This window comes from Muntiacus reevesi, chromosome 18 (genome assembly GCF_963930625.1).
Source record: "Muntiacus reevesi chromosome 18, mMunRee1.1, whole genome shotgun sequence".
NCBI classification, from domain to species: domain Eukaryota; kingdom Metazoa; phylum Chordata; class Mammalia; order Artiodactyla; family Cervidae; genus Muntiacus; species Muntiacus reevesi.
Genome location: NC_089266.1, coordinates 53,592,091 through 53,604,066, shown reverse-complemented (window position 1 = coordinate 53,604,066; position 11,976 = coordinate 53,592,091). Strand labels below are relative to the sequence as shown.

The window sequence follows — 11,976 nt, the reverse complement described above, 5'->3', positions numbered from 1 at the left end:
CGTGACGTCAGCGGCATTGGTTACACGACGTTCTAGAACCCCGCCCCACGTGCGCGGGGGGTGGGGGGGCCGCGGGGGCGGGGCGGGGGGTGTGCGAGCCGCGGGCCCGAGCGGAGCCGAGCCCACGTGTGACGGCTCTCGGCGCGGCCCCGGCTCCGCCGCTCGCGGGGACTCGGAGAGCCGGGCGGGGGGAGGAGGCGGAGGGCGGAGGGAGCGGGAGGTCTCGGGCTCGGGGCCGGCCGCCGCTGCGCTCCGATCGCCGCGCGGCTCGGTGTCCGGGGGTGGGGGGGCGGGGGGGCGCAGCCATGGAGGCCAACGGGGGCCCGGGCAGCTCGGGCGGCGCCAACGACTCGCAGCACGACCCCGGGTAAGTTTCCAGCCGCTGCGCCCCGCGCCTCCCCGGCTCGCTCCCCTGGCCGCGGCGGGGCCGGCGGAGCGCGGCGCCCGGCCTCTCCGGCGCCCCCCCTCCGGCCCGCCGGCGCCCCCCCCGGGGAGCCGCGCACCTCGGGGTGGCGTTCGGCCGGCGCCCGCTCCCCCAGCCCACCTCCCGGCTCCCGCTCGCGCGCTCCCCCCCGCTCTCCCTTTAGCTTTTGTAAGTTACACGTCAAAATGGCCGATCTGACATCGGTGCTCACTTCTGTTATGTTTTCTCCCTCCAGTAAAATGTTTATCGGCGGACTCAGCTGGCAGACCTCACCAGGTAAGGGAGGGAGGGGGGCACGCCCGGGTCCCCCCCTTCTTGGCTTCTTTATTGCTCTTTGTTATCCCGGTGTAGGAACCCCCCCCCCCCCGCCATTGGCTCCCCACTTCTCCTGTGCAAGGTTATTTTTTTAAATAGCAAATCCTTTCCGAGCCCTCTACGCGACCTCTGTTGCCGAATTTCCCCCGCGTGTGCAAAAAAACCCCCAGAATAACAACAGAAAACTACTTTTGGTTTTTGTCCTTGATCAGAATTTGCATTGCTTTTTTTTTTTTCCACACCTTCCCTCCCCCCCCCCCCCAATCTCTCTCTTTCTCTCTCTACAGATAGCCTTAGAGACTATTTTAGCAAATTTGGAGAAATTAGAGAATGTATGGTCATGAGAGATCCCACTACGAAACGCTCCAGGTAAACCATCCCCTTCTGGATTTTGTCTTTATTTCAGAACAAAGTTTAAGTGTTATTTTTGGAGGTGTCTTCGGAAGTAGCTAAGCGGATTTAGAACGGGGCTCAGGCATGTGGCTGGTTTCGAACGTCGCTCCATCCTCCCCCCCTCCCTCCCCATTAACCCCAAAGGTTATTGTTAATTGGTGCTGAACTCTGGATACAGGGACGTCCACATCTGCGCTTTAAGTCATTTTCCCCTTCACTTCTTTTTCTCCCGTTGCAAATGACGTTCAGCTTCATTCACTTTCCACGTAGTTTTTTTTTTTAACGTGCACTCGCGGCGCCCCGAACTCTTAAGCCCCCCTCTTAGAAAGCTGGTTGTGTCTCCTCTGAGTGTCGGGGCTTGTTTGGAATAAACAAAGCGTTAAAGAAAGGGAAGGAGCGGGGGGAGGAGAGAAAAACTGAAGTGGCCCAGGAGTGGGGACACCGGCGTCCCCCAAGTTACCTCCGCGCGCCCCGCCCCCGGCCCACCGCCCCCGCCCGCCTTGGTGTGTTTCCGTACGGGGCCCGGGGGGGCTGAAGGCTTGGGGGGGTGGGGGGGACGGGGGAGCGGGGGATGTGGGGGGCCCTTGGCTCTGCGTTCTGCACCGAGGGCTCCCTCCTGGCCGCTCCCGATGGTGCCACATTCTCTTGTTTGTGTCTCCCCCTCTTTGTCTCATTTCAGAGGCTTCGGTTTCGTCACGTTCGCAGACCCGGCGAGTGTAGATAAAGTGTTAGGCCAGCCCCACCACGAGTTAGACTCCAAGACGGTAGGTTCTGCCTCTCCGTGTGGTCGCGCGCCCCCTTTCCAGGACTGCCCGGGCCCTGACAGTCCCGTTTAAAGAGACAGCGCCCTCTCTTGCCTCTGCTCAGAGCGGGGCGCGCTGCAGCAGAGCTCGTGTGGGTTCTCAAGTTTGCCGCCGCCGCCGCCGGGTTTGGGGGTTTCTTTTCAGGGTCTGCCCCACCGCAGCGCCCCCGATGCTGCCAGGCCTCGGCTTGGGGGAGGGGTCGGCTTGGCGAGAGGCTACCTTCCGGGCCAACAGGACCCTGAAAAGAAACTCCAGCACCGGGCCGAGGCTTCTTTCCTTTGTCAGCCGAGCCCTGCCCGCGTTTCCCCAGTGTGGCCGTGCGAATCGGCTTATAGAAAGCACTCGGCCGGGCTGAGGGCCGCCGGGGGTGCGGGGGCGCTAATCACTGTCCAGGCAACAGGTTCCCCCCGGGCACTTGGGATTCGGAATGCGGTTTGAGCAGGGAAGGAGACCTCCCAGAGCTAAGCTGGGCGTCCAGTGGGTGACTCCAGATGGTGTGAAATCTAAGGCTGATAAGGGATAAGGCCTTGGGTATCAGTGTTAGGGTTTGTTTTTTCCCCTTTCCTTTCTCAGATCCTTTGAGTTGGAGGTGGTTTTACAGCATGAGAACGTTTTCAGGTCCAGTCTTGAGGGGGTATGGGTCTCTAAGGTCAGAAGAGGAAGGGAAGAAAGTATCAGTGTATGAGAATAGATTTCGTGGGGAGAGGAGAGGAGTTCCTAGCGTGTTACTGTGGCTCCCCTGCCTTCCCTTGTGTCTGCTAGAATTTCCCCAAGGTCTTTGTACTGCTGCCCAAGGCAGGGTCCCCGAGGTGACACTGGGGTGCGGTGCTGGCCTGCTGGGGACTCACCTCTCTGTAGTGGGCCTCTGGGTCGGGGCAGGGCATCAGGTTCTAGGCCCAGCTTCCGAGCAGAGCTTGGGCACGCTGTTCCCTGTCTGTAGGCCTCAGTTTCCTCCTCTGTAACATAAAAGAGTAGAACAGGTGATTTTTCATGTCCCTCTTGACTTTTAACACAGAATGGAGGAGAAGAAAAGCCTGGCCACCTTTGGTGTCCCTGAATTGATTTTGCAAATTCACCCTGTTTCTCTGATCAGAGGTCGGAGGCGTTACCTCCTACCGCCTCCTCCCTCAAGAAAAGACCCCCCACACTCCAAGTTGCTTTATTAACTGAGCTAGACTTGTCCTAGCTTGTGGCCCAGGCTTTTTGCATTTTGAGGTCATTTAGTTTCAGGGATAGTCGTTTGCAGGGTGAAAACGGACCTATGAAGGATTTTCTGTCTCCTTGACTTCTTGGCTAGACATTTCACAAAGCTAATAAAATTAAAGAGGAGAGAGATTTCAGGGTAAATTGGGGAATAATTTATCCACCCCTCTGCCCACCCTGCGGGGGAGAAATAGCATCTGATTTCTATGGTGGCTGGTGGGTCGTCTCCCTCCGTATCAGATGCAGAGCCTGTAGTTTTGCCTCAATAATTGTTTGTAGATGTGTTTTGGTCACTATTATTTAGTATAACCTAGCTTTTGACTTTGTTTCAACGTTCAGTGCAGGAGGCAGACGCGGTTGGTTTATTGACATGGAAACGAGGATCTTGTTTACCGTTACCTTAAAAGCTTTGTTTAGGTAACGGCCATTCACATCCAAAATAGTACCCTAGTTTTTTCCTAGAGGATTTGTAGCTACAGTAAGTAGAGCTGTACCTAACTAACTAATGTTTTCATTTTTGGTAGTTTTCTTTTTTGTTTGTTTTTTAAAAAATAGCTGACAGGGATGTACAAAAGGTTGGGATTTGCCATTTTTCCCTTGACTTGTCCTCTCCATTTGAGGTTTCAGAGTGTACACTTGACCCATGGAAGAACTTTCACTGTGGTATAACACGCTGTTACCAACACCCGATACCAGAATTCTGAATTGGCTTTTGAGTTTTGTAATTTTAGATACATATATTTTTTAAGCGCTCTGCTTTCTTTACTTCTCCCTACCTTCCTCCAGCTCCTGGCCTTTTCCTCTTGACATATTCCTCACCTTTTACCCCACAAACATGGTGCTTATTGCAATTGTGTGCTGATCAACTTAAAAAAACCCAACAACTTTGGGAGAGTGTTTATGAAAAGACATATCTGTCTTATGTTTGGTCAACAGCATGGAAAATCCACACCTGTTGTATTTCTCCTGTCGACAGCTCCTAGTCAGTGCTGAGTATACCTGTAGCTGTGGTAATGTTAATCTCCATGGAAGGGTAGTTTCCTAGAGCAGAGATTTTTTTGTCTGTTTTAGTTTTTGCAAAGTAATCTCTCATTTCTCAGGTGATGTTTAAAGGTGGAAAACATGCTGCAGACTTTTATGAGGTCTTTAAACTACCTTAATAAAAGTGGTAAATCTTTATGTCTTACCGCCTAGGTCCTAGGGGATGTTAAGTCTGGGAACAGAATCGGCTCTGGTGTGAATTTCCCCCACTCTGTGCTTTTTCCCAAAGCATTACTCTCCCCTCTGCCCCCATGGCAGAACTGAAAACAAGGTTGAGATTTACATTTTAAAAGGGGAAAATTTTAATATGAAAGCCAAAGCGGATAAATAACTAACTTGTAGCTGTATTCTTGCCACGCTCTGGGTTGAATTCTTCCCAAAGATTTGTGACATTTAGAAATCTAATGAAAACTAACAGTGGGAATATTTTTTCATTCCTTCCTTCTCCATATTTTCTCTCCAACAACTTCCCCCCCCTCAAATCAGCCTATCAGGCTCAAAAGCTTCTGTGGGAATTTATTGGGGTTTTAAAGCCAGTCCCTGATTGAGACCTGCAGATGTCTGATGTGGAGTACAGTTTTTTTCTCCATTCAGATTGGGGTTGGGGTAGGGAGAATACACTAATTGTTACACTAGGTTCTGACTGCTTTTTTTCAGTAGTTTTTTTTCTTTTACTTTCTCCCTATAATGGCCTTACTTTTGTAATATGGGTTTAGGTTGCTGATAGATCTTTACCCCTGTGATTTTTAAAATCCAGGTGCATTTAGCTCCTACGTTTCCTTTTATTTTAATTTTTTTATTATTATTTTAAGAACCAACTCAGGCTCCATAGTTTTTTGACACCTGCTTTCTTTTGAGGTATAACTACAGAAGGAACTGTCCTTCTGATTCATCGTAGGTAATTTTACTTTGCAAAAGATGAATGAACTAATTCAAGCAGAGCATCCTGTTGGGTGTCGATGGAGGGTATTTTTGATGTTGTTCATTTAAAAAATTTTTGGAATCCTCTTCTCCACCTGTATTGTTTAGTTATCATTGAGGAGAAGAACTGCCATCCAATTACTTATCGCTGAAAGGACCTTCCATGTAATTTTCATGTTTTGATTTTTCTCAGTGATGACGTTCCCATCTTTTCTCCCAGCCATGCATCACAAATTAGATGCAGGTACCACTTAATGTTCATTGTCCTTGCCTAAATAAGAACACACGCTACCTGGCTTGTTAAAGCATTGCACGTTGAAATACACAGTGGGGCATTTCAGAAAGGTTTGCCGTGTTTATTACATTTTGAGAAGGACTGTTAAAGTTTACATCAAACTTTAGGGAAACTTTTGAATTGTTTGAGAAGTGACTGAAAGCTGGGTTCAAAGCCTGAGAAATGAGTGATTAATACTTAAGCGATTAATCGTAATTGTTTTTCTCCCCTCAAAGTCCTGCAGCTGACTCCTGTTTTTCCATTTTTTCCCCCAGATTGACCCCAAAGTTGCATTTCCTCGTCGAGCGCAACCCAAGGTAAGTAGGAGAAGCAGTAACAGGATTTTAGCACTCAGAGGTGGTTGCCAAGGATTTCAGATTTCCAACAGAGCAGTGGCAGTGATGTGTTGAAGCCTGGTACACCCCGTGTCTTCAGGGTATCAGCGTGTGGCAGTGAGGGGGACTAGGCCAGGCGCTGTGGGAGATAACCGTGTGTCTGCTAGCAAGCCATTCCCAGGTGGGTCTGAGCATCCATCTGGGGGCAGGGACCAGCCTGTGCTTTCTTGGGAGGACATAGCACTGTCTGTTGCAATATTTATGCAAGCGTTCTATTTATTTTTTAAGCATTGCTGAGATCCCATCAGGAAAAGTTGGCCATTTCCTGGTGACTCTTTTGGAGGGTACTCTTTGGAGGTCTAACGACTTGGAGTTTGAGGAGAGGAGTAGAATTTAAGTAAACAGCTTGTCCTGTCTTTGTAGACCCCAGATGCCCTCAGTTCGACCGAGGAAGTGGTGGATGCGTTGGTTTCAGGCAGCCTGGGTCAGTCTGGGCACACCTGGAGTCAGTATTGCGCTACTGTTTTGTACAAGTGCTGGTGCCCGGTCAGAGATGAGCTGGGAACGTTGCTCCTTGCAGGAGTGGTCCTGCAGGGCTTGCTGAAAGGCTTGAGATAGGCCTTCACTGTTTCCCAGGTGTGTAGTTAACGTAATTTTCCCTGAGCTTGCCAGGTGTGGTCATGAGAACACAGCTGCATAAAGCCCAAGGTGAGACTTAAAGGGCTTACGGCTTCCACACTAAATTTGCACTTTCTAAATTATACTTTTCTCTTCCCTGGGTAATCCCGGAAGAAATATTTTCTCTACGTCTTGTGGCCTTGGCACTTTTTTAAGGGGAAGGGGAAAAGGTGAAGTGTCTGCGTAGGTCATAAAAGGAATAATACTGTGGTTTTAGCCAGTTCAGTTTGTTTCAGCATGGTCTCCCAGAAGTGGGACCTTTTAGTTGTGCAAGGGGAGGAATGGTTTTGCACATTAATGAAGAAATAGTTGGCTCTCGGGGATGGTATTTTGAGAATTTCAGGTTGGAGCCTGCCATGCGATTCCTTCCTTCCTTCTCTCCTCTCCCTCTCTTTCTTCCACGTGATTCTTTCTTTTTCTTCCCTTCCTTTTTCTCTTTAGAAGGAAACACAAATCTCTAAACAAAAGCAGTGAAATATTTTCTTGAGGCATTTTTCCCCCCCTGATGCTTAAGCAAATAATAGGAATTAATGAATCAAAGGAGTTAGGTTATTTCTATACTGAGCACAAACTTTTGGGACTGTCTTCAGTGTTTATTGCTTTCCAAACTGTGTGATCCTTGATGTTTCAGAAGGCTTCCTGGATTAGCAGGGTTTCCTGATTTGGAAGAATTGCTGTTTCTTCCATAAATGTGAATCTTCAAATTTCCAGGTTAGTTATTTGATCCCCCAGAACTGAGATCAGGTTACTCTAGCAGGCAACTGGAAAAATCCCTGACTTGGTCAAACCATGGGCTTCTCCTCTCCTTTGCAGCTCCTCCTTAACTCTCCCATTTTTTTTTAAAACCAGGAGGACAGTATTTTATTTTAATATATTCTGGTGAGTATTTCAGTGATGCTTTCAACTTAAAAACAAGACAGAATATTTCTCAAGCTTGTCAAAGTGTCCCCCGCCCTCGCCAAAGTCTGGGATGGTTTTGGTGAATTATCAGACTTTGGGATGTAAGCTAACATTAAACCAGTTGGGGAAGACATCTTTCTATGGAATTCTAGGGATTTCATAATAATGCCTTACTTTTTATGATACACATTCTTCACAAAAAATTTTTCTATCCATTATCTCCATCTGAATCCCAGATCCTGCAACGCTGAGAAATCACACATTCTCAGTTTACTTATCTGTAAAATGGGGCTGATGACAGTGACTCCCTCAACAGGGGGTTGTGAAGAATAAAAGAACCTGCACAGCGTGAGGGCCTTGCAACTCATCATTTTCATCATTGCCAACATCATCCTTGTTGGTTTAATCACCACTGTTATTTTCGAGTTCAGCAGCCTGTGTTTGGATCCCAACCGGACTACTTGTTAACTGTATAAATTTGGGCAAATCATTTAACTTCCTCGAACCTCAGGTTCTCTATCTCACTGAGCTTTCGTGAGAAATAAATTAAGAGAGGGAAAGTGCCTGAAAAAAGACCTAGGTTATGGTAATACCATACATGGTCCTTGCTGGTTTTGTTTTTTTAATTTCTTTTATTGAAGTGTGGTTGATTTACAATGTTGTGTTCACTGGTGTACAGCAGTGATTCATTTATATGTATGTGTGTATGCGTACCTAAGTGTGTACATGCATCCTTTTTCAGATTCTTTTCTACCATGGTTTAGGTACCTCGTGTTTTTCACGTTATTTTTGTGGCACTCCTCCTGTGAGAGGCCTGGTAATGACGACAGCGTTAACTGAGTTTCTGTGCCCGGCGCTGCGGAAGGGACGTGATGCATATTGGTCCTCACCTGTGCCCTGTGAGCCGGGTGCTGGGACTGTTTCCTCTTTTTGGAAACCATTGTTGGGTTGCGCGGTGGTGTGGCCTGGCCCAGAGCTGTGCCCTCTTGCAGCGTCTGTCCTTGTGGGTGCCGAGGGGTGTGGAGGAGGGGGCGGCTCTGAGTGGTCCCCAGGCTGCGGGGGTCGGACCACAGCCAGCACCCCAGGCTGTGGCGCTTCCCCAGCGGTGACTCCCCGGCCCCGGGACGGCATGCACTGTGGACTCTGCCCAGTGGGCCCTCCGCCCGCGCCCTCAGCGTCTTTTGGGGGTTCTAGAGTTGGGGGTGCGGTGTGCTGATTGACCGCTGGGGCAGGGTGGGCAGAGAGTACCTTCCTTGTCAACAGTTATTTTCCGACAGAACTTGAGTCCCCCCAGGGGAGTTTCAGACTGAAGGTGGTGTTAGAGGCCAAAACCTGGCTGACAGGAGAGTAGAACGTTAACTCAAGCCTTATTTATTTTTTACCTCCTGCAGAATTGGGGTGTGTGTGTGTGTGTGTGTGTGTGTGTGTGTGTGTGTGTGTCTGTCCCAGTGGCCAGGTGAGCCCTGCCCCTCCTCGGGGACTGGGTGGTGCACTTGTAAATGATGCGTCAGCGTGTCGTTCAGTTAAAATTCATTTCTCTGCTCTCTGGCTGTCCCTCCTTGCTAACACTCACCGGAGAAATATTCCATGGAGGTGTTAAAACAAGACTGCTGGAAAGAAACTGTAACTGAATACGAAAGAAAATTCGTAGCAGTGAAGAACAGATTTCATATTAGGACTGTCATAATATTCTTTAATGTATCATATAAATAAAAATCTGTTTTGACCAGAATTTTAATGAGCGACCTGAGGAAGGGTTTTGAATTCTGCAGTTCATCTCTCCCTCTTTGCGACATGAGTGTTCACATCTCAAGTGAGGTATAATGGGCATTATTAACTAGTCGAGGGCAATCTCTGTGGAGACCAGTAGCCATTAATTAGTGAAGTGCATTTTGATCAGAAGAAGATAGGTCTGTTCTGTGTCTTTCTGTTTCTCTGGATGATTATTTCATTTGGTAAAACATGTAAGAGTTTCCCCCCTCTGTCTTTAAAGAGTAAAGTGGTCATGCTCCTCTAAAAAGATGACTTAATTTGAAGCTGTTGGAGAAATGGGAATGATTGGGATCAGTCATGTCATCATACCCTTTCGTTGGTCTCTTTGGGTGAAGTGTTGGCCCCCTGGAAGAGTTTTGCTTGAGCTTGTGGTTTCTTTTCCTTGTGTGGAGAAACCAGGAGACCCCAGCGTCTTGGGGCAAGAGTAAGTCTGGGCATAATTTACCATACCATCTGCCCTAATTATCCTTGTGTATAATAAGGCATCTCCCAGTCCCCTGGTGGCTCAGTGGTAAGGAGTCCATTTGCAAACCCGATTCCTGGGTTAGGAAGATTCCCCTGGAGGAGGAAATGGCAGCCCACTCCAGTGTTCTTGCCTGGGAAATCCCATGGACAGAGGAGCCTGGCGCGCTACAGGCCATGGGGTCCCAAGAGTTGGACATGACTTGGTGATTAAATCACCCCCCGCCATGGCCAGTTTGCTCCTTCAGTTTCCGAGGTCAGAACCTTATCTGTTTATTAAGGGAAATCTCATTTGTTTAGCCTATGTAGTTACCTTCAGTCACAGCTGGGTGACCCTGGCCCTGTAGGCCGCAGTTTCATCTGCTTTAAACCTGGGATCATGGGTTGCCCCACGTGGAACTGTTTTAAGGGGAATGCAGAAGCCTTTGCTGGGAGTTTGGTGCAAAGTGGCACCCAGAGGATGTCTGCTGATACTGTCATCATAGGATTACTTTTGTAGAATAAAAAAAAAATTATGATGGTGCAGATGACCTAAGAAAATTCTTCCTTGGAAGGTAAGCCCCTTGATGGCAGAGGGCTACTGATGGCTGGCATTCGGTCACTGTTCAGTGACCAAGTGGAATCCAGCCTGCTCTCTTCACAGGGGAGGCAGCTGACACTTGGGGAGTGCCACGAAGCTAAGTTGTGGCAAGGTTAAGCCCAAAGCCAGGTTTTCCTGTCCCCAGGAAGGCGCTCCAGATGGGTGCAGGGCAGCCCGAGTGTTTCATCCACCCACCTCCTGTTCCGGGGGAGCGGTTTCTTGGCAGCTTCTCAAGGGCGAGGGGTGAGTTTTCGACATCTGGCCTCCCCTGCTGCTGCGGGCTGGTCCTCCCAGCGTCTTGCCATCCTAGGTGACCTGCAGCTGTCATCTGGGGCGCTGCAGTTAACCGACTGCCGGGGGGCTGCTGTCCCCAGCCTCTTCTCCCGCAGCGAGGGCCTCGGGGGATTAGTGGCTGAGCTTCCTTCTTGTCGGGGCCCACGGCTCCTTCCTGCTCTTTCCTGCCTTCCCGGCAGCAGCAGGTGTCAGCTCGGAAGGGAGGGGCACCTCGTCCTACAAATGTCCTTTGCCTGGATTTTTGCCTTTCCTCACGTGCTTGTGTTTCAACGCTAAGGTCAGTCCACCCAGAGGCCGGGGGGCCTGTGTTGTATGTCAGATGTTTCTGGCAGATGGGTGAGACCCCTGTGCCCCTCGGGGACGAGAGGAGGAGGAAACCTCTGCCCGAGGAGCCAGCTGCCTGTCCTGGGGGCCTCCTGTTTTGTGTTTTTAAACCCGAACGTTCTCCGGCCAGGAGCCCGAGAACATGGAAGGGAGATGGGACTGTTCGTGTCTGTTCCCTTGTTTGGTCTGGTTTGTTGGTTTACTCAGAGCTCCTCTCGTTTCTGCTTGCTGACTCCACTTTCAGGGTGCTGTAGGAAAGCCTCATTGGCTTCCCGATGCCCACGGAGCAAAGTCTGAACTCAGCCTGGTAGGTTGAGTCCTTCAGGGTCTGTCCGGGGATCTGCTTCTGGCTTATGCTCCAGCTCACCTCACCTTTTGCAGCCGACACCCGGAGTGTTCCTTCTGCTTTCCCGAAGAACTGCCCTTTTGTGGGTCCCTGTCTGTACCACCCTTCCTTCCCTCTATTGTACAAGACAGAACCCTCTTTCTTTCTTTTTTAAAAAAAGACATGGGATTAAGCTCTGAATATCTCTCAGGGGTCTGTATAACTTTTAATCACACTTTCTAAGGACAGGGAGGCCTGGTGTGCCGCGGTTCCCGGGATTGCAGAGAGTCAGACACGACTGAGCGACTGAACTAAACTGAACTGAAGCCATTCTGACACTTTATTTTTTCAATATTTCTTTTATTTATTTGGCTGGACTGGGTGTTTGCTGGAGCATGAAGACTCTTTCAGTTGTGGCATGTGAACTCCTGGTTGCAGCAGTGGGATCTAGTGCCCTGACCACTGAATCAAGCCCAGGCCCCCTGCATCGGAAGCCAGGAGTCTCAGCCACCGGGCCACCAGGGGAGTCCCAGATAGACCCCTCTTTCAAAGCCCAAGTTAGTTGTTACATCTTCCATGATGCTGTCCCTTCTCCCTCTTTTTCTGCATTTCCACAGCACTTTACCTTTTCTTTGGGATGGACCTTCCGACAATAATAAATTAGCAAAAAAATATGTGGCATTATGCCAGGCACTCACTCATTCATTCATTTATTCAGACCCTGTGTGCGGTTCAGGGGAGTGGTGTGGAGAGTGAGACGGAGGCCCTGCCCGCATGGGGCTTTCTCTGTAGTGGGACAGAGAAGCAGCGAGTGTGGAAACCAGTGCACCAGCAGGTGTGAAAAGCTCAGCAGGGTGAGCGTGGTGGGGGATGGGCGCCGGCCACGTCTTTCGTGCGTTCAGATGCCCCGCTCTGTGTTCAGTAATTATTT

General features: G+C 49.7%; 1 protein-coding gene across 6 annotated transcripts in view; it reads left to right on the top strand.

The window, feature by feature from the left end:
* The first annotated feature begins 264 nt into the window (after positions 1-264).
* Positions 265-11,976, top strand: part of MSI2 (musashi RNA binding protein 2) — a 401,411-nt gene continuing 389,699 nt past the window's right edge. For all 6 annotated transcript variants that reach the window (XM_065911079.1, XM_065911078.1, XM_065911080.1 and 3 more), the window contains exons 1-5: positions 265-367; positions 660-700; positions 1,027-1,108; positions 1,812-1,896; positions 5,650-5,691. In XM_065911079.1, coding sequence (XP_065767151.1) covers positions 306-367; positions 660-700; positions 1,027-1,108; positions 1,812-1,896; positions 5,650-5,691 — 312 coding nt within the window. In that variant the 5' untranslated portion in view covers positions 265-305. The remainder of the gene's footprint in view (positions 368-659; positions 701-1,026; positions 1,109-1,811; positions 1,897-5,649; positions 5,692-11,976) is intronic.